Source organism: Ictidomys tridecemlineatus, chromosome 15, assembly GCF_052094955.1.
Source record: "Ictidomys tridecemlineatus isolate mIctTri1 chromosome 15, mIctTri1.hap1, whole genome shotgun sequence".
NCBI lineage: Eukaryota > Metazoa > Chordata > Mammalia > Rodentia > Sciuridae > Ictidomys > Ictidomys tridecemlineatus.
This window is the reverse complement of record NC_135491.1, coordinates 8,044,731-8,067,714: the sequence shown is the minus strand read 5'-3', so window position 1 is coordinate 8,067,714 and position 22,984 is coordinate 8,044,731. Positions and strand designations below refer to the sequence as shown.

Below are 22,984 nucleotides of genomic sequence, written 5' to 3'. Positions count from 1 at the left end.
TTGACTCATTCAGGGAATGAGAAATTCAGAGTCTGAGCATGAGTTCATGGACAGGAGCCCATAGCAAGTGCTGAAAAATAACCCCACTGATGAATCCGCACAACATGTTTATTTGCATATTGAAGAGTTTTCAAAATAGAAATTTTACCTGAAATCAATAGATACACTGTAAAAATAATAGCCTGGAAGGACTTTGTGGATCTGTGGATGGAAGACCCTTGACTCTAAAGGACAAGAACCTGCTTCAGAGTCAGCAGACAGAGGGGTGGACTGTCACTGACTCCAGGGTCCAGTCCTCCCTTTCCTTCTGATTAACCTGTGGGAGTGGGTTGCATGGTGTCAGGATTTACGGATTGGGATGAGAGAATCTTCATATCTACCACATCAAAGATCCATGGAAGCTCTGTGTCATCGTTGGTGGAGCACTCTCAGTGCCCAGGGGACTTGGGGACAAACAGCTCCACATGTTCAAGCAACACGCCCATCCAGGGGGCCCATAATAGCCACCTACTGATTCCAGGAATGCTGAAAGATGCACCTACATTTTTGTCAGTTCCCATGGGCTTCTATCAGCTACAAGGAAAACCAGCTGATCAATAACGTGAACCCCACATTGAAGGCAACGGGGTTTCATGTCGCTATTGATGATCAGGAACAAAAACACTTTCTACTTTTCCTGCTGATTCCTGGGAGAATCAATAGACTTAGCACTTGAGTGCTGAAATAGGAGCTGTGGACACTGAATCTAAATCTATGTGGCCACAGACTGCTGTGTGCTTTCTGGGGAGAATGACCAACAGTGGGGGCATGAGTATTCGTCTGGCTGAAGGCAGAGAGGGACTGAATCAAGCAAAGATGCAGGGGCACAAGTGCTCTAGACAGACAGAACACTGTGCATATAAGACCAAAGAGCTACTTTTTATAAAAGGGAAACTGATTCCTGAGTTTTGTTTCATTAATAGTAATGCCAAGAAATTCTAGAGAGTTATGGCAATCACGTGACCCTATGAATGCTCAGTAGTTTTAAAGTGGTGATATGTGTCTAAAGCACAGTGAACACTTAATACATGTCGCCAATTACATCGTCCCAACTATCCCATTAATTGATTGAGGAAGTGTGGAAACCACCCAGGCGACAGAGTAAAATGGTTTGCTTTCTGATGGCTTAGTGGTGCACTGTGGGTACATGTAATAGTTGGCTTCATTTTGACACAAACAAACATGCATGCTATGTCATTTGCTCCACTTCCATCCCCAGTGGCTGTGATGTTCCTCCCCCACTTTTCCCTCCTCTATTCACTAGTATTTATGTACTAATGCTTTATAGAGATGCATTAAGGTGGAGACCACTGTGCTGTATTTATAATGCCCACTGCATGATTTTGTCCATTCCACTCTCCATTTTCTCACCTTTCCCATTCTTCTCCCCACCTACTCTCCCTCCTTATACTACACTCATTTTCCCTCTTTCTAACTTTATGATATCAGAGCCCCACCCCTCATTTTTCGCTCTTACATTGCTCAAGTTTCCACATATAAAAGAAGACATTAAAACTTCACTTTCAGAGCTGGCTTATTTCACTCACCATGACATTCTCCAGTTCCATCCATTTACCAAAAAATAACATAAGTTTATTCTTCATTATGACTTAGTAATATTCCACTGTGCACATATATATACACCACATTTTCTTAATCCACTCACCTGGATTATTTCCCAAAACTTCATTCATGTGAGTTATGCTGTTATATATACCGATGCAGCTGAGACACTACATTATTCTGACTTTGGATATGCATAAATGCCAAGGAGTGGGATTGCTGGGTCACCTTGGGGTTCCATTCCTAGTGTTTGGGGGAATCTCCATAGTTCTTTCCTGAGTGGTTGTACTAATTTGCAGTAAAACCCACAAAGTGTGAGTGTGCCCTTTACCCACATTCTCCCCAGCAGTTATTATTTGTGTTTTTGATGATTGACATTCTAAGTGGAGTGAGATGAAATTTCAATGTATTTGCATTTCTGTGTTTGTTAGGGATGTTGAAATTTTTTTATATATCTATTGTCCACTTATACTTGCCCTTCTCAGAAGTGTCCTTTGAGTTATTTTGGTAAAATGGTTACTTTATTGGAGTAATTCCATGGGTCAGGATTTTAGTCACACTTAAAAATATTTCCTCTGAAGCATACTATGTCCGAAATTGGTCACCAGGAGTGACACAGTCATGCTCTCTGCTGGATTCCACAGTGTTACCCAAGCCCATTCTCAGTTCTTAACTTCAGTCCATGCCCTGTCCTGGACCAGTGCTATGTCTGAGGGACAGCAGAGTACAGCACCCACTGGCCTACCGTGATCCCTGTGAGGCAGTACCCTTGTTCCTTGTGTTAACCAAGCTCATATTCTATAAATGGAGAATTCTGGGTGACCCCTGAGTCAGTGCTGCACTGGCCACAGTTATCCTAGTGCCCTTGAGTGCCTGCTGTGTACGGTCTTCAGTTATCCCTAGTGGCATGGAAGGCTCTGACTGTACGTCTACAATCTGTCCTTCCTGTCTTGTCCCTCTGCTGGGACTCCCCAAACATGTCACCCAAGATTTTCCACAGGAACATGATGAAGTAGATGCCTGTAATTCATCTTTATAGAAAACTCACACAGAGTGGGCCAAATTCCTAGAGTAAGATCAGAAACTTTATAACTATTACAAAAATCAGAGGGTCAAGTCTCCAACATATAGTCACAGGATTCCTCCATAAGACCCCTAAAATGTAGGGAATAAAACAAATAATTAGCAAATGAAAAGACATGAAATTTAAAAAGTTATGCACAGCAACAGAAGCAAGTATGTGAAGAAAGATGCTCAAGAACAAGAGAGAATCTTCGACAACTACCCTTCTGAGAACGTAGAAATAACTCAAAGAATCTTATCTCCAAAATCTCAAATACACAATCAATAAATAGACATTTTCCAAAGGAAGAAATACAGATACTCAACAAATATATCAACATATTGAACTATGTTCAATAACTTAGGTAATCAGAAAATGTAAATCAAAAACTGCAAATAGATTTTATCTAACTCTAATTAGAATGTCAAGAGTGAAGAGTAATAATAAATTTGGTGAGGGCACAGGAGAAAGGAGCACCTTTTCACTGTTGATGGAATTATAAATCAACACAACAATTATGGAGCTAGGAATGGAGCTACTTCAGCATTAAGAATGAAGCCACCACGTGCCCCAGCTCTGTCACAGCTTGGCATTTACTCAAAATAATTCCTGTCAGCATAGTAAACACCAGTACATGCACACCCTGGTTATGCCAGCGACACTCACAATAACCAAGTTAAGGGAAACAGCCTGTCAAATGATGAGAGGATACAAAATGTGGTGTATATACACCAGGAAGCTTTATTCAGCCATAAAGAATTACAAAATAATGTCATTTGCATACAAATAAATTCCAGTGGAGAAAAGCTTGTTATGAGAGATAAGTAAGACTCAGAAGGTCCATGGTTGTACACTTTATCTCATATGCAGAAGCTGGAAAGGAAAAAGAAAATAGACGAGACAGTGGAGTCTTAAAAATGAACCAGGGGAGGGATAAAGAAGGGAAGAGGAAGAGGGAGGGGTGTCCAACAGTGAAACAGACCTGATTATGCTGTGTGCATGGTGTGTGCCACCTCGAACCCGGCTATTCTGGTGATCATCATGCACCTATAACATAGAAATGTAAGAAGGAAAAGAAATCTTACTGAAGGTCATCACCCCACCAAGTGGCAGAGTTGCACTTGTTTCCCGTCTTCCATAGGAAACAATGAATCATACCTCAGGGAAAATTTCCATTGATTCTCCCAGAGATGGAGGGAGCAGTGGGTCAGTTTTTATCTATTACAGAAGTGAAGATGTTGTTCCCAGTTTGCATTTAGAACATTGTGCATTGAAGCTATCAATCCATTAAAGTTATGTGAGCATCATCATCAGGTAGCAGGGTGGTTTGGCAATGTTAACCACAGGTGCTGAGCATGTGGTTCCATTGATGTCTTGCTAGAGTGGAGCACCCCATTCTATGGGTATTCCTGTCAGGCCTGAAAGAATGTGGATCCCTCAATCACTCTAAGCTCTTTATAGCTGCTGAAACTCCGTGTATTTGAATTTTTGAGTGAACTTTCCTCTCAAATTACCTCCAGAGCTGAGGAGAAGCCACCCTCATGCAACCCAAGTGGTCTTCCTGCCATTCCTCAAACAGCCTAAATGTGTCTCCATTTCAGGTCACTTACATTTGGGCTCTGTCTGCCACAACTGTTCCTGAAAGATGGCAGATGCTTCTCTCTCTCATTTGTCTGGAAATTACACTCCTCCAGATTCTCATCACAACACAATCTGGAGATGCACGTAAAGAAAAGGAACCTTAGGTGCTGCTATATTTTATTTCTTGTTTTGAAAATGAGACACAATTCTGGGTGATATTCATATTACATTAGTAGGCTTCTCTCTGTGTACAATTATACATGATTTTTTAAATGCTAGGATGTGACAAAGTGAATAGGGAAATTCTAGTCATTTTTACTCACAAATGATGAGAAAAGCAAAATACAGGCTCCAGAATGAAGAAACAGGTTTCAAATTCTGTCAGAGCTTTGTAGATTCACACAAGAGTTACATTCATGCAGAAAAACCCACCCATGTGTGGAAATTTATTTCCCTTCCTGATCCCCTTTCCCCGCATGCCACCCCCCATTCTCCTCCTCTAGCTGACTAGAATTCCTTTTGCTCTCAATTATCTCATATTTCATTGGTTCTTTATGTTATCCTATCCTCCCCACTCCATTTTACTGTAGAAGTAGTTTTTATGTGAAGAACCTCTCAGTCGTGTATATGTCCCAGGACAGGAAAACCATCACAGTGTCCATGGAAGATCCTGGATCTGTTAGACATTACTCCCATGGGAACAGCCCTTTGGGGAAACCCAACATCTTCTCCTGGTAAACTTTATCAAAGGCTTCAGCTTGGGCCCTGTGAGGTGATTCTTCCAGTCCCCACAGATGCCTGGAAATCAGATCTAGTGATAGGTCTTAAGACGGCTACCTCCTCTTTGCTCTGTCAAGACAGTAGAGTGACCCCTGGGTCATTGGTGAGGCCTTCTCCTGCCTGGACACCATGTGCATTTCCCCTTCTACCTGTCTGAAAAGTGTATCCTGATTATCTTTCTTTCCCAACTTCTTGCACAGAATAGACAAGCTTTGATCCTGTCTATAAATCAAAACATCTGGAGTATAACTAAGTCTGACCACTTGTTTTTTGAGCCCTTTGGCCAAAGCTAACAAAATGTCTGACCTGGGTGATGAGAGCAGGTCACACCTAGTCTCTGCTTTGGCCAATCCCTGTGATCAGTTCTTCTGCACAAGGAACCCATGTTGACCCCTTGCCAAATCCAGTGGCTCCAGTCCCTTATGGCTCAGAGTCTCCCAGGACGTCCAGTCTCCTTCAGCCAAGTTCCCTGGTGCTTTGAGGCTCTAGGTGTAGGGTCCTTGTTGGTTAAGACTCCTTCCCTGGGACTGCCCATTTGCTCTTTCTGCTTTATGACATAGTCTTCTGATTCAGCTTCAGACATGCCAGGCTGCCCCCTCCTCAGGGTGTTTACCTTTCCTGCTCCTTACCCCAGAGTCTTTCCTAGCAGACACCTTCACCTCTGTCCATTGGCCTCACTCATATGTTTACTCCAGTGCAGTGACTCAGTGGGGCTCTCAGCTCAGAACCCTACATCTCTATCCTCGTTCATAGCAATGGTCAAACATGAGATGTTTTGTGTACTTCCTTTTTGAATGCGCATAAGGTATGCATTTCTAACATATTAGGGTATAAAATTATTTTCACAAAATGCCTAAGAATCGCTGATTTAAGGAGTTACACCATATATGCTCAATATATATATTTTGCAAGTACTGATAAAGAATGAGGAATAGACTAGTCTGTTTTACAGACAAGGATTTTTAAAACTCCCTGGAGGGATTACCCAGTGACAGATTGGTCCTGGTGGGATGGATGTTAAAGATAGGAACATAATTCTTACAGTTTACTTGTGTAATCATAGCATTATTTGTCATATAAATTAATTTTCACACAGCAGACCAATCTAATTAATTAACAAAAATATAACAATGGCTAACCCAATGTAAGATACGAATGTAAACCAAACACTCAGATGAATATAAAGTAGCAGCCTATGTCATATGTCATGGCTATCCTAACACAACACACGACTCCCATTTTCATAGTTATCTTCATTAGTAGAACAATCTTTACTGATTTCTTCTGCTAGGCCTGGGATCTTCTGCAATTCCCATCCCCATCTCTGTTTTGTGGTTCTATGTTCTACTTGGAGTAGACGTTATCAATAGGCCTGAACCCAAGGGTGAGAACATGATTTGTCTTTCCTCAAAGGAAGGAGGCCTTACAATGTCTCATAGCAAATGCCCTCCTCTCTACTCTCGCCAATCGTGTCTTTCTTTCTGTATCTCTCTCTTTAGGGCACTGCTCTGTGGTAAGTCACCAGTGGAGTGGCCCAGAAACCACCATCTCCAGAACCCCCTCCTCCCCAAGACTAAGTAAACCATCTCCAGGTACCTGCAGCCCACCTCAGTCCCATGAACACAGCTTTCCTGAAGGAAACGAGAGGCTCTGGGCCATGAAGGATTCAAGTTGAAATGTCCCAACACCTGCATTCTTAGTGCCAGGGGCAAACACAAGATGCCCACGTAGTCTAACCCATTCTGAATCCAGGGCATTTACCTTTTCTTGTAATTAGGAAAGGCCCAGTAAATAAAGATTCAGGCAACATTTCAAAGTTGGACATCTTGTTTTGTTTCATGACTTGGAAGGAGCTGTTCTTGAGGACTGAGTCCAGTTCTTCTGGATTCAACTTCTTTCCCAGGAACTGACAGATCCTCTCTATGGTGCTTCTTGGGTCCTACATGTGAACATGAAGAGGGAAGCTATGAATGGGCAGGAGAGAAGGACCTGGAGGATGGGAAGGGTGTTAGGAGGGCTGTGGGGAGGAAGAGGAAGAAAATGATATCAGAATGGGAGAAGCCTGCTGGGGATGCCAGAAGAGAGAGACAGAGACAGGGGCCAGCACAGGGCATGAGGTATGTGGTGACCTGAAGATCACAGGGGCTTCCCAGGAGGCTGAGTCAGGACACCCCAAAGGCAGGAACTGGGGTTTCTAAGGAGATGCCTGAGGTTTTAAGATAACAAAGGGAGACAAAGTCCCCAAAGGCTAATCCTCACCCCAAGTGACCCTGCGTCCCTTGACTGGCACTTAATAACACACATGGGGCTTTACAATATCTCCTTAACTTGACCCCATGGTTATCGAAGGGTTTTCCTGGGAGAACACAACAAGGGAACAGGTCATTATGAGAAGAGAGGATTTCCTTGGAGACCTAGACCTCCTGTCAGCACCATAGTCCTTTATTATAGTTATGTTTTCAGGAGCCCCAGTCACTGAGTGACAAGAAGACCCCACGGTGGCAATGATGTAAGAACATGTTGTTGGTTGGAGAGAATCACAGGGAGTGTGCAGCTTGCTGCTGAGGTGGCTGAAGGTGGCACCAAGGCTCCTCCCTGAGGACCAACCTCATTCTGAGGACACAGCAGAACAGGAAACAGCTGCAAGATGGTGACCAGGGTCCCTTCTCCAGGGGAAACAGATGTATGTGCCTGTGGTAACTTCTCTGTCCCCAAGACACACCCACAGAAGAAGCGTTTTCTAAGGTCTGCTACTCTTTTACTTTTTGAACATTTTTTAACCACTTCTGAAAAAGCTTCTAAATATTTTAAAGCTTTCTGTTTCCTCTTGAACTGTGAGCCTCCCTCAGAGACCTGTGCGTTTCTGTGAAGTTCATGGGCACTTTTTTCTGCACCAGCAGAAAAAAATAACTTTAGGCTAAGATCCTGCTAAAAGTGTGAAGATCTAGTCAGTGTAAGTGGCACATCTGCAAACTAAGTTGACAGTATTTATTTAGTTGGGAACATTCAAAATTCTCTCCATTTCCTATTTTGAAATATATACTTAGTTACTCTTCTCCACAGTCCCATCCTGTGCCTCAGATCACTGGAAGTCATTGCTGTTTCCAGTTGTACCCTGCACCCACCCACCAGGGCTGAGCATCATTCACAGGCCCTGCCTGTTACTCCAGCCCCTGACCCCTCAGAATAGTTACCCAAAGTGGCACCTCACATTCATGTCACTTTGGCAGTCAAGGGGAAGCCAGAAAGGTGGACCTAACTCTGTGATTAGTGCTTTCTGCCCCACCCTTTCTGATGGCTAGGTTTCTGGGAACAGAGGAGGTCCTGCAGGCAGAGACCATAGAAGCCCAGGTGGTGGCATCAGCTGTGGCATTATGCCTTGTTTTGTGGAAGGGCCCTCTAGAGGTTGCCAGATGCCATAAATTGGAAGATATGAAGAAAGAGCTTGGAGCTTGGGGGAGGTCTCACAGAAGCAGGGAAATGGAGGCCAGAGGCTCATCTCCTCTCAGTGACCTCCACAGCCTATGCTTTGACAGGGAACATGAAGGGGAGACACATAGGACCAGGGATGTTGGGGAGAGTGAGGATGTTGGGGCACGGGAAGTTGCTCCTATGAGAGGGTGCTCACCTTTTTCAGCTCTTCATAACTCAGCAACAGGACATTCTCCCTGTCTCTCATGGACATCCAGCCACGAATGTGCTCAAACCATGATCCATAGGACACTGTGGGACAGGCACAGGGGTGCAGGTTACACACTGCCAAAACAGGACTACACCATCTCTGTTACTCTACACACATTGACAGCTTGATTCACATATTATTGATCAATGCTGCTGAAACAAGGTAATGAAATAGAGAGGGGGACCTTTCCTGAATTCATTCCATGAAACTAGTAGCATACTGATAACTAACTAGGAAACACAGGTCAAATAAGAAAACAACAGACCAATATTCCTGCTGAACACAGAAATAGAACAGCTTATTAAAATTTCAGCAAATCCTATTCAGCGTTAAGACTATACTCAGGACGTGTTGTGTTCATACTTTAGGATTGTACATCATGAGATGTTGATTTCAATCCATGGATGTAAGGTTTGGTCAACACAGGCAAATCCATAAATGTATTCCACCACATCAATAGAATTTGCCTTGAGTGAAGAGTTTGGCTGAGCATCATGAGGGCTGTGTGTAACAAAACCAAAGCCAAAATCATGCTAAATGGGGAAAATCTGGAGGCATCTCTCCTAACATCAGGAACAAGGCAAAGATTTCCATTTTTACTACTTCCATTCAGTAGAGCTCTAGAAACTCCAGCCAGAGATGTTGGCAGAGAAGGAAATCAAAACCTCACCAGTGGGAAAGAAAGAAGCCGTGATATCACTGCTTGCAGTTGATAGGAGGCTCTGCTGTGAACACCCAAGAACCTTTCTCCAAAAACTCCTAGAACTGATCAATTGAGGAAAATAGCAACATACAAAATCAACATGAAGAAAAGCCCTTTTTTCATCAGGAGATTGAATCTGCTGAGGAAGAATTTAAAAATACAATTCCATTCACAAAGGTTTCAAGAAATACCCAGGTAGCGGAATGTGATGGTGCAAACCTGTGTGCCAGATACTCAGGAGGCTGAGGCAGAAGGATCAAGTGTTCAAAGCAGCCTCAGAAACTTAGGGAGGCCCTCTCTCTAGGTAAACTTTGAAAAGGGGCTGGGGATGTGGCTCAGTCATAGAGCCCTTGACTAGAACCTGCAGAGACCTGGGTCTAATCCCCACTACCATAGAATCATAATAATAATGCTGAAGTTATCACATTTTAAAGTCTAACCAGTCTCAAGTCATACTGAAGAGGTATAGTAACAAAAAAGTGTGCTAATATCAAAACATTCACTTAGATAAGTAGATTAGAAGACTCAGAGACAAATCCACACAGATAGAGTCAAATGACCCTTAAGAAAGACACCAAAAGCAAATGTTGGAGAAAACAAAGACTATTTAATAAATTGTGCTTGGAAAACTGAAAATATGCAGGTAGAAGAATAAAGCTAAATTCTACAGAAAATATCAGCTCCAAGTAGATCAAAAAACAGGAATTAGACCATAAACACTGAAAGTACTTGTAGAAATCAAAGTGCCTATCCTCCGACCTGTAGGTGCAAGCCTTACTTCTATAAGACTCCTAATGTTCAGGAAAGAAAACCAAGAGTTAATAAATGGAGAGGCTCAAGTTAAAAGCTTCCACAATGCAGGACCAATGTGATTCTGCAACGTGTATACTCAGAAAAATGAGAAATCATATCCCATCTGATTTAAATGTATGATATGTCAGGTCATTGTACTGTCATGTGTAACCAATTTAAAAAAAAGGTTCCACACATCAAAGGAGATGAGACAGAGAGAGAGGGCTCACAGAAGGGAACAAAACCTTTTCCAGCTAATTTTCTGACAGAAGATACATCTAGGACATAAAAAGAACTCAGAAATAAGTTTATTATTATTATTCGTTTCTTCTAATTAGTTATACATACAGTAGAATGCATTTTGATTCATTGTACACAAACGGAACACAATTTTTCATTTCTGTGGTTGTAGACAATGTGGAGTCGCACCATATCTGCACTCTCACGTGGACTTAGGGTGATGATGTACATCTCATTCCACCGTCTTTCCTGCCCCCATGTCTTTTCCGCCACTTTTCTTAATCAAATTTCCTCTCTTCTTCCCTTGACCACCGCCCTTGACCCTTTTGGTTTAGCGTCCAGTTATCAGAGAGAACATTTGGTCTTTTTTTTTTAGCATTGGCTTCCTTTGCATAGCATGATATTCTAAACCTCCATTCATTTACCTCAAATTCTATACTTTTATTTCTCTCTTAATGTTGAGTAATAGTCCATTGTGTATAAGTGCCACAGCTTCTTTATCCATTCATCTATTGAAGGGCATCTAGGTTGCTTCCAAGTTTAGCTATTGTGAATTGAGCTGGTATGAATACTGATGTCGCTGTGTCACTATTGTCTGCTGATTTTAAATCCTTTCAATAAAGATCAAGGAGTAGAATAGCTGGGTCGAATGTAGTTTCATTCCAAGTCTTCTAAGGAATCTCCATACTGCTTTCCAGAGAGGTTGCACCAATTTGCAGTCCTACCAGCAATGTATGAGTGTGCCTTTTCCCCTTAAAATATCTTTACCACCCTTCGTTTTGCTTGTGTTTTTTTAAATTGGCATTATGATTGTAGTGAGATGAAATCTTAGGGTAGTTTTGATTTGCATTTCTGTACTTACTGGAGGTGTTCAACATTTTTTCATGTATTTGTTGATTGATTGTATATCTTCTTCTGAGAAGTGCCTGTTCAGGTTCTTAGCCCATTAATTGATTGGGTTAAGACCAGAAGTCCTAACACCAAAAGCCAAATAACCAAATCAAGAAATGGGCCAATCACAATCATTTCTCAAAAGAAGAAATACAATGGCCAACAATTTTATGAAAAAAAAACTTCAATGTCTTTAACAACCAGAGAAAAGCAAATACAAACTACATGGAGATCATGTCTCTCTCCAGTTAAAATGGAAATCATCAAGAATACTAATAGTAATAAACACTGGCAGGGATTGAGTGAAAAGGAGCACTTTCACACTACTGGGATTGGAGACTAGTACAACACCATGAAAATCAATCTGAAGTTTCCTCAAAACACTAGGAATGGAGCCAGCATGTGCCCTAATCATAGAGCTCCTTGGGATTCATTAAAAAAAAGTCAGTACACTATAGCAACACATGCCCCCCAGGTGGATAGCAGTTCAACTCCCAGCAGCTGAGCTCTGGGACCAACCTTGGTGTCCACTGACTGATGAATGGATACAGAGAATGTGGTTCATATGGATTTTACTCCGTCATAAAGAAGAACTAAATTATGTCATTTACAGGAAAATGGATGGAACTGGAGACCAGCATGCTGATTGAAACAAGCCAGACTCACTGAGTCAAGGGTCATCTGTTTTCTCTCATATGTGGAAAATATGCAGAAGAATAAAATAGGTATACCACAAAACAAGAGAAAGACCAGCAGAGTAGAGGACAGAGACCTATATGTGAAGAACACTCACTGTTTCCTTGGATGAACCACTGAAAATACTGTTCCAGTGACTCTGGTTTCTTACATTGTTTTGTCATAGTCCAATGATAATAACCTGACACAAGAACATATTTGGGATTTCTCATGATATGTATCATCTTAAATTTAAGGAAAATGAGAAAATGAATAATAAGTCTCAGTCTGTCATTTCCCACCTTCATCTTGATCTTTCCCTGGGCAGTTCTTCCTTAATCTTTATTAAACATGAATGGGTTCCTTTAATAAATTAGTTATAGCATTCATTCACCAAATATATATTTTATTATTATTATATTTTTTGGAGTTGCTTCAGCTCCAAAGACTAACTTCCCCTTCCTCTGAGAAGAGCCATCCAATGGTGAGCCCTGCTGACTCTCACGATCCATACTCACCAATCAGACTAGCCCTGCTGACTCACATGATCCTTACCCACCAATCAGACTAGCCCTGCTGACTCACATGATCCAACCCACCAAGTAGAAACACCCCATGCCAACTGTCAAATCCTTCAACCATTAAACTGTCATAACTGTCAAACCGCCCCCCGCTCTATAAATATGCAGAGCTGTTCCTCAGTAAATGGGCATTTTCTCCGATGACAAGCCTTGTTAGTTCCTTCATTGGTGCTGAAAGCTGGAAGGGGGAAAGCCTCAATGACTGAGGGCCCCCTCTCAAGGTTTGCCATCCTTGTCCGCTCTTTCGAGTGCTGCTACTACTCACACAACATAGGCTCTTCAGTAGGTGAGTTCCCCTATCGGGTATCCAACTTCATATGGGCTATGCAGGGACTTATGACCATGATCATACAGCAAAACTCTGATGCCCAATCTGGAGGATAGAATGCACCCAACCACGACCTTCATGGTCACGGTGGACTCTCTGGAACCCGCTTGCAATTCTCAGAAATCTGTAACTTCTGTGAGTGCTCAAAAAGGTGGAAGGAGATCCCCTATGTTGAGGCTTTTTCTCTTCTTCATTCTCACTTTGACATATCCAGCAGATATGTCGACCTCCCCTGTCAGCTCTGACCAGTCCCCAGGTGCTCCCCCTGACTCACCCGAAACCTTTAGTCCCACTACTTACAAAAGAGAATTTCTATGGGTCCTCCAGGCTTATAGCCTCAGTCACCATGATATATAGATGTTACTGGCTAATGATCTCCTTCCTGAGGAACGTAAAAATCTAGGAACTTGCCAGAGCCCATGTGGAAGAAACACACTGAGTCAGACCTCATCACCTTCTGGGGCCACTTGTTGCCCCAGATCAGACTCCTGACTGGGATTATAATACACAAGCTGGCATACAGAGTGGGGACCAATTCTCCTCAAGTATTATTGCTGGGCTCAAAAAAGCGGACATAAGGCTGTAAAATTCTAACAATCACAAGAGATTATTCAAAAGTGAGAGGAGACCCCATTGGAATTTCTGGATTGGCTTATGAAAGCCTTTCAGCAGTTTACTAACCTAGATCCTGAAATCCCAGATAGCCGTCATGTCCTTATGACATATTTCCTCTCACAGAGCTACCCCAACAAGCTCAAACAAGGCCCTGCCACCCTCCAGAATTAGATCTTTGCGGTAGCCTTTAAATTGAGTGCCGCAACACAAGGCCAAACACAATAAATTCAGATGCTCGCCCAGGCGCTGCAGGGTGCTTCCTTGGGTCACTGCCCATCACGGCAGGTCAAAACCCCCCTGGGCACCTGCTTCAAGTGTGGCAAGGAGGGACATTGGGCTAGGGCATGCCTCACAGCACTCCGTGTACCCCGTGTCCTAAATATCAACAACAATGTCATTGGGGCTCTGACTGTCCTAGATCCCATAGAAGACCTATGGCCAGGGAACCCTTCAACCTTCTGGGCATGGCAATTGAAGATTGATGAAGCATTGGGTCCTTGTCCACAGCTGTAATGATCAATACACAGGAACCCAGGGGGTGGATTCAAGTGGATGGACACAAGGTTGACTTTCTCCTTGACACTGGAGCTACCTTCTCAGTCCTGACATAATTCTGGGGCAAACAGTACCACCTCTCCTGTTATCAGAGTAGGAGGAAAGACCATCTATCCAAAGAAGAATCCCCTATTACTCTGTTCCATACACAACTTCCCATTCTCTCAGATGTTCCTAGTTATGCCCCAATGTCCAGTTCCTTTGCTCAGCCGAGATATTCTCTCTAAATTCAATACAACAATCAACATCTGGGCTCCTGGCATCAGTCAGGCCCAAGAATTTGCCTGTTCATCTTTTCTGGCCCTTTTGGCAGAAGACATGAAACACCATACTAAAAAGGACCCCTTACCTATAAACCTGGTTGACCCGATTTTATGGGATGTCCACACCCCCTCCACCATTTCCTGCCCACCAGTTAACATGCATCTCAAAGATTCCAACACCTTCCCCAATCAGACTCAATACCCCCTGTCCACAAAAGCTCTTCTGAGCCTACAACCTATTATTCAGGATCTTCTTAGCAAGGGGTACCTCTGTCCTGTTTATCCCCCTTACAATACTCCCATGCTAGTGGTAAAAAAACCCCAACAGGTCCTATCACTTAGTTGAAGACCTACGACTCATCAACACCTCCATTAGGCCCATACAGCCTTTGGTTCCCAACCCATACACCCTGCTGTCACATATACCCCACACTGCCACCCACTTCTTGGTCATAGATATAAAGTATGTTTTCTTCTCCATTCCCCTTGCCCCCAATCACAAGATTTTTTTGCCTTTACCTGGACAGATCCCACTACCAGTCTCCACAACTAACCTGGACTGTCCTTCCTCAGGGATCTTTTCACCCCCGGTGTCCCGAATTCACCCTCTTGCAATATGTTGATTATCGTCTTACAAATCTCTTTGCCTACCTGTGGGGAGGAAAGCACCCCACCATAGCCTTTAAGGCTATGGTGGCCCTCAAGGACTCCTTCCTTGGGCAGATTCTAAAGTCCTAGTCCTCTCACCTTTAAGATTCGGCTGCTAGAGAGACACTTACCCTTCCCTTCCTCTCTCTTGCCCTGCCTCTCCCCTCTTCCAGCCCTGGGAGTATCTGGCCTCTCCAGGAGGGGTCCCAAAAAGCCTTGGCCAAGGTCTCCCACAGCTCTGGCTCTATCCAGGATGAGAGCTTCATCTGTCAGGATTCGGTGATGACCAATCTCTGCAGCTTGATTCTGCCACTTAGGCACTCCTGATTTTTGGCTCTAGTGGGGACACCCCTTTTGCCAATAAATTAGTTTCCTCCTTCTCTATGTCCTCTTCCCTCCTCCTTATATGGGTAATGTGTCCTCTCTGCCGTTCGACTCTCCCCTACAATGCCTCTAGGATCAAATATAGCACCCAGGCCTGGCCCACATAAGCAGTTGGCCCCTTGTTGGGTCCCTGGATCCCTCCATTCTAAGGGATCTCTACAATTACTGTGAGCTTTAAAAAAAAAATGGGTAGAGATCGCTTATCTAGGCTTTCTTCTTGCTCTTATCCAATCCTGGTCTCTGCACCTCTTGCAAACCTCTACAATTCTTCTAGTCCATCCAAAGGGCACTCAACAGATGATAGAATTCTCCTACTTAATTTCTTGGCCTTAAAGGGATATAGGACCTCTCCACAAAAGACCCAAGTAGCACGTAAAAGGTCACAAATCTGGGGTTCTCTATCTCTCAAGAGAAAAAGGACATTACAGTAGACAGAAAACAGCTTATTGTGTCTATATCTACACCAAAGACCAAAGATGATATACTCTTCTTCTTGGGTTTGGCTGGGTACTTCAGGGTCTGGATTCCTAATTTCTCCCTCCTCATCAGGCCACAATATAATCTGGCCAAGGGCCCCCAAGATGAACTCCTACCCTCAGTGGTAGGAAAGTCCTTTACAATCCTTAACAAGACTCCCTCCAGGCATCCACCCTACATCTCCCCGACCTCTCCCGACCCTTCACCCTCTATGTACATGAAAAACAGGGACAAAGTCTGGGCATTCTGGGTCAGGAATATGGCCCCACATTTGCACCAGTGGCCTAGGTATCCAAACAGCTCGACCCCACCATCAGGGGCTGGCCCCCATGCCTCAGAGCCCTAGCAGAGGCCCATGACCTCCAGAAAGAAACACATAAGCTTACCTTTGGCTCCCCACTAACCATCTCATCTCCTCACCATGTAAAGGATTTCCTCACTTACAAGGGGCTATAGTCACTTTCTCCTTCCAGGGTTCTATCCCTCCTGTCTCATTCCTTGAAAACCCTACCTCCCTCCTCCATCTTCTCCCTCACAAGATCCCATCCACAAATGCCTGGAGGTATTAGAGATGATTTTACCCTGTCCTACCACTATTTCTGAGGGACTCCTGCCCTCTTCAGACCTCTTCTGGGTCTCAGATGGTAACTCCTTAATAAATGAAGGGGTTAAAGAGGTGGGGTATGCTGTCATTTCCCTCTTATCCATCATAGAGGCAAAACCTCTCCCACCCAATACTACCAACCAAAAAGATGAACTCATAGATGCCACAAGGGCATGCAAGCTAGAAGAGAGGGAAAACCTCTTCCATATCCTGATCTCCCACGCAGCCACTTGGAAAGAAAGGGGGCTCTTGACCACCAGAGGGATGGCACTCATTAATTCCACACTTATTTATGGCTTATTATAAGCCTCTAGGCTGCCTTCCCAACTGGGAATAATCCATTGCAAGGCCCACCATCTGACTCCTCCCTTACTATTATGGGAAATTCCAAGGCCGATCAAGCAGCTCAATCAGCAGCCCTACAGAGCTTTACCTCCTCCACTACTCTTTGTTATCACTGGGGATTGGCCCTAAGATCCCCAACAATTCTTCCAGCTTCTTCACTCTCTATTCCATTCTAGTCCATAGAGTCTCACTAACTTTCCTTCACTCCTTTTTCACCCTTTCCCCACGTGATAAGATCCTCCTACAACAGATCACTTCCGCTTGTCAGATCTGCCAGAGAACCAACATCAATACTCCATTAAAACCTAAACCTTTCCCTTCTCATCAGGCCCCTGGTCATACCCCAGCTGAAGACTGGCAGATTGATTTCACCAACATGCCTCGAGTAAAAAACATAAAATAACTTCTTGTATTGGTAGATTCTTTTTTGGGATGGGTTGAAGCCTTTCCCATTTCTAACAAGCGAGCCTCAACTACCGGGATGCCTACTTCTATCCAATCAGACAATGGTTCTGAATTCACCTCGCAGATAACTCAGGGACTGGCTCACAGGCTTTCACTCCCTTGGTATTTCCATTGCCCTTACCGCCCCCAGGCTTCCAGAAAGGTTGGAAGGACCAATTGGTCCCTTAAGGAGACCCTCACCACATTCACCATGGAATTAAGCCTGGACTGGGTAAAAGTTCTCCCCTTAGCTTTATTGCACATTAGGGCCTTGCCAAAGAAGCCTTCTAATCTCTCACCTTTCAAAATCATGTATGGCCATCCCCTTGTCCCTCCCGAAATGCCTATAGAACCCCTTCCCATCTCCGAAACCTATGCCCTGCCCCTCCTCTTCCATCTATGCTCTGAACTATGATGCTATCAAGACTGGCTCCTTCCTGACCCCAGTCTCTCTCAGAACCTCACCTCTTTAATACCTGGTCAACTTATTTACTATTGCTCCCGGGGGGGAAAAGCCCCCTCCAAAACCAAAATGGGAGGGTCCTGCTCAGGTGATTATGTGCACTCACTTGGTGGCCAAACTCAAGCTGTGTAATAACCAACTTACCATGAGACCAGTTGCCTTCTGAGCTAAAGGAGGAACAAGTGTGTTTTGTTAGCCCTTCCAGTTTCATAAGAATTTCAATTATCAGTATTTAAAGTTGAGGTGTTTCACATAAAACCTGGAGAGATCTGACTGCTCTCAAAGGGAAATCTGATAACAATGGGCCACCATCCTTTCTTGGCCACCTTTGTTCAGAGCGTGGAAGAAGCTGCCTTCTTTACAAAGCCCGTGCTTTCTTGGTGTGACTAGGGAAAGCTGGGAACAGTGATATTTTGGAACCCAAGGGCCAGAGAAAGGTAAAGAGAGAAGCAAGCTGGTTTCAGAGATACCCAGGTAGGAGAGAGTTTGATGTTCAATAAGAGCAGCCTTAATAGAGAGGGGAGGGACCTAGATTGGACTAGGAATGAAGAGTGGAATGGAGGGTGTTAGATGCAGGACAGGCTAAATAAGTTGTCTGCAGGGCATGCCAAGCAAAGTTAGCTGCAGGATGACCTGCCTTCTGAAACCCTCTGTCTGGTTCTTTATTACCTGTTTGATTCAAGCCCACACGCCCAAGCCCCACTCAATGCTGAAACTTATCCCCCCTTGTGCCAACGAGGTAGCTTGCAGACCCCCAGAGACCCCATTAGATTTGGCTATAAAAACTCTCTGTGCCTGTTCCTTTGTTTATCACAAAGTTCATTCAGACTCAGGTGGGTAACATTTCTAATCAAGCTTTTAACCAGCCTCTCCTCAGGAATTACCAAATCCTGTCTACCTCCAGTTGAGACCTATGCCAAATGGACTGACATCATCTGGTTCCTTAAGTTATACTAGTCCTCTCTGCCCTCCTGTGGGGGCTCCTTACTTTCCTCCTCTCTGATTTGCCCACAACATCCGAATTCAGGAGAAAGCAGCCAGAATGAGTCAACACCCACTATCATTTAATAACAAAGAGGGGGGAATGTTAGGAGTCCCCCTGGCTCCAAAGACTAACTTCCCCATCCCCTGAGAAGAGCCATCCAATGATGAGCCCAGCTAATTCTCATGATCCCTACCTACCAATCAGAGTAGCCCTGATGACTCACATGATCCTTACCCACCAATCAGAGAGCACCCCTTGCCAACTGTCAAACCATTAAACCCTTAAACAGTCATAACTGTCAAACCACCCCTGGCTCTATAAATATGCAGAGCTGTTCCTCACTAAACGGGCATTTCTACAAAGACAAGCCTTGTTCATTCTTTCAATTTTAATTTACATATAACAGAAGAATGCATTACAATTCTTAATTTTTTAGATCTCGGATATCCATGATCTGTACTGATCACCCATCAGCCATGGGGAAGCTGGAGTGGTTGCTGATCACAGAGCACAGAGACGTGCAGAGGGCTGGCATCATTACCTAGCTAGCCACGACTCTTAGCAGTCCCCTGGATGTGAGCATTCATCAATGTATGCAGGCTCTGCTCCCTACATACAGTCAACACTGACTTGGGTGCTTCCTCATACCCGGCAGGAGGCTGTGATTGAGTGAGTATTGGCGGACATCTTTAAGAGCTGTGTAGATGTAGTTATAATTCTGGTTACATATGGAATGTGGTTTTCTAAGATTCTGACTTAGCCAGTCCTATTACCCCTGAATTCAGGTGATGCTAACTTGCAGAATGGTCTACATCCTTGCACCCAAGAGTGGTCTGGTTATGGCCATATGAACATAAAAAATATCTGAAAATCTCAGGACTCACCCAATCTACCTAGAGAGCACACACCCAAAGCAAGATCTAAAGGGGTTATCTGAGTACATGGAAGGGAAAAAGCATGGATTGAACATTAGGCACTGACCTTGGGCTTGGAAGTGAATAAAGACTTGGGGAAGAGATGGAAGGGGAGGTGAGAGGATATGAGCCTCGGGCCTCCTCTCTCATTTAAAAGTTTGTAACCCACATCTGTCTCTATCCAGGGTGAGCATTCCCAAGTGGGCACAGATCGAATCCACTTGGTATCACCATTGGAGTGAATCAGGCAGAGAATTTCAATCAACCAATTAGTTCCTAGAGAAGGAAGGAAAAGTGATGGTCACTCACTTCAACCTGGCTTGTGAACAAAACTTCTGATAAAATACATAACATGTACTTTACCATCCTGCCCATTTTAAGCATGCCATGGGGTGGTGCTGAGCAGTATTCAGCATGTTCCTGCTGTTGCTCAGCCAATGTCCAGAAGCTTTTTGTCTTGAAAAACTGAAACTCTCTGCTTGTTAACAACATTTTTCTACTAATTCCATCTTTCAGGCCCTGAAACCCACCATGGGGCTCTCTGTTTCTGTGAACTTGAATACACTTTGCCCCATAGATTCGTATACTATTTGTCCTTTTGTGTCTAACAGACTGCACTTAGCATGAGGTCCACTATGTTAACCTATATTGTAGAAGGAGTCAGCCTGTCAGCCTGGTTAAGGCTGAATCTTACTCCATTGTATCAGCACGCCACATTTTGTTTATGTGTTAAACTACCAGTGGATTTTTGGATGCTTCCAACCCTTGGCTATTGGCTGAGATCCTTCTAATATGTCCCAACTTCCCTTGACTTTCCAACCTTGTGTCTCTTAAAAGGTCATTGGTCCCAATACTAACCCTGTTTGCAGTGCTCCTGCCCCCAGTGCCTCTCCTGTAGATGCATGACTCATATCCTTTCAGTCCCTTGAATTTTCCAGGCTCTTTCTGATTCCCAGCCATTGTCAATGCTGACCCTCCTGCTCTACAGTACCCCTCCACCACATGACACCATTCCGACTTTTCATTCCTATTGAGGTGGTATTTCACCAGTAAGTCTTCACAGGTCATCCTCTTCCACCCTCTTCTCCTGTGCCACCACACAAATGCCCAAATCTACTTATGATTCACTCCTATATCTCCCTCTAATACCTCAGATGACCCCTGCAGACCACTTAGTCACTTTGTCCTACTCTGGATGCAAGTGCCCTGGGGGACTGCCCCTTCTTCCCCAAAGCAGGGGTCCCTGCCATGGAGAGGGCAGGCCATCCATCTGCTGAGTAAGAGAGGAACGCAGCCACCGCCTTTCCCATTGATGTTCCCTGTCCTGTTTCCTTACCTGATTTGGGGTAGTTCACCAATACTGTGTCTTCATCCTTTATCACAAACTGAGCACATGCTTCTTTCAAAACTTCATAGCTGTAACCAATCACAGGAAAACCTATCCCTTCAAACCACAAGTAGTCACTTGTCATGGTGATGAGCTCTCTTTGCAAGGTGCAGGGGTTCAAGATGTAGCCACCACTGGATGTTGGGGGTGGTAGTGGGAGAATGGACTTTGAAAAAGTCAAAAGAATCATTAACTTTTCTTGTTGTCACATTAATTTGGTGTTAAACAAAATTGTGACTGGTGATCAAAGTTTCTTGGCATTTTGCAATTTTGGTCTCATTCAGGGAATGAGGATCAGGATCTGAGCATGAGTTCATAGGCAGGACCCCATAGCAAGTGCTGCAAAATAACCCACTGATGAATCCATGGGGCCTGTTTTTTGCATATTGAAGAGTTTTCAAAATATAAATTTTACCTGAAATCAACAGGTACACTGTGAAAATAATAGCCTGGAAGGACTTTGTGGAACTGTGGATGGAAGACTCTTGACTCTAAAGGACAAGAACCTGCTTCAGAGTCAGCAGACAGAGGGGTGAACTATCACTGACTCCAGGGTCCAGTCCTCCCTTTCCTCCTGATTAATTTCTGGGAGTGGATTTCTTGCCATCAGGATTTAGGGACTAAGATGAGAGAATCTTCATATCTACCACATCAAAGAACCATGGAAGCTCTGTTTCATCCTTGGTCAAGAACTCTCAGTGCCCAGGGAACTTGGGAGCAAGAGATCCACATGGTCAAGCAACACGCTCATCCAGGGGGCCCATAAATAGTGACCTACTGATTCCAGGAATGCTGAAACATGCACCTGCATTTTTGTCTGTCTCCATGGGCTTCTGTCAGCTACAAGGAAAACCAGCTGATCAATGATGTAAACCCCACATTGAAGGCAACGGGGTTTCATGTAGATGTTGATGATCAGGAATAAAAACACTTTCCACTTTTCCTGCTGATTCATGGGGGAATCAATAGACTGGGCACTTATGTGTTGAACTAGGAGCTATGGACAATGAATCTAGATCGATGTTGCCACAGACTGCTGTGTGCATCCTGGGGAGAATGACCAACAGTCAAAGAGGAACTGAATCAGGCAAAGTTGCAGGGGCACATGTGCTCTGGGCAGACAGAACACTGTGCATATCAAGAACAAAGAGCTACCTTTTATAAAAGGGGAAACTGTTTCCTGAGTTTTGTTTCAATGCTAGTATTGCCACAAAATTCTAGAAAGTTATGGCAATCACATGACCCTGTGAATCTTCAGTAGTTATGAAGTGGTGACATGTGTCTAAAACTCTGAGCACACATAATATTTGTCGCCAGTTGCATTGTCCCACCAATCCCATGAGTTGAATGAGTAAGTGTGGACACCACCCAGGTGACAGAGTAAAATGGTGAGCTTTCTGATGGTTTAGTGGTGCATTGTGATTACATGTAATAGTTGGCTTTATTTTGACACAATCATACACACATGGGATGTAATTTGCTCCACTTTATTCCCCAGTGGCTGTGTTGTTCCTCCCCCACATTTCCCTTCTCTATCCACTAGTATTTATGTACTTATGCTTTATAGAGATGCGTTAAGGTGGAGCCCACTGTGCTGTATTTATAATGCACACTGCATGATTTTGCCCATTCCACTCTACATTTTCTCACCTCCAGTCCCTGCTACCCCCACATTCTTTTCTTCTTCTATACTGGTAGTCCCCCTATGATACCAGAGCACCTGCCACACACACACACACACACACACACACACACACACACACACACACGTGCACATGCACACACACCCACATAATTCTCACTTTTATTATGAACTTCATTCCCCATATGAGCCAAGTCATCTCACCCTTTAATTTCTGAGTTAACTTATTTCACTCAGTATGATGTCCTCCATTTCCATACATTTATTGACAAATGCCATAATTTCATCTTTTCTTATGAGTTATTAATACTCCTCTATATGTATACACCACATTTCTTTA

The 22,984-nt window shown here is 43.8% G+C and overlaps 1 protein-coding gene across 1 annotated transcript; it reads right to left on the bottom strand.

Moving 5' to 3' along the window:
• Positions 1–2,665: 2,665 nt before the first annotated feature.
• Positions 2,666–21,125, bottom strand: LOC101967126 (3-alpha-hydroxysteroid sulfotransferase-like). The gene is made up of 6 exons (XM_078031743.1): positions 20,952–21,125; positions 8,655–8,749; positions 6,788–6,965; positions 4,276–4,378; positions 3,648–3,712; positions 2,666–3,538 (listed from the first exon to the last, which is right to left on the bottom strand). Exons 1-5 carry the CDS (start codon positions 21,085–21,087, stop codon positions 3,652–3,654), a joined length of 573 nt encoding a protein of 190 aa, XP_077887869.1. The 5' UTR covers positions 21,088–21,125; the 3' UTR covers positions 2,666–3,538; positions 3,648–3,651.
• Positions 21,126–22,984: the final 1,859 nt, after the last annotated feature.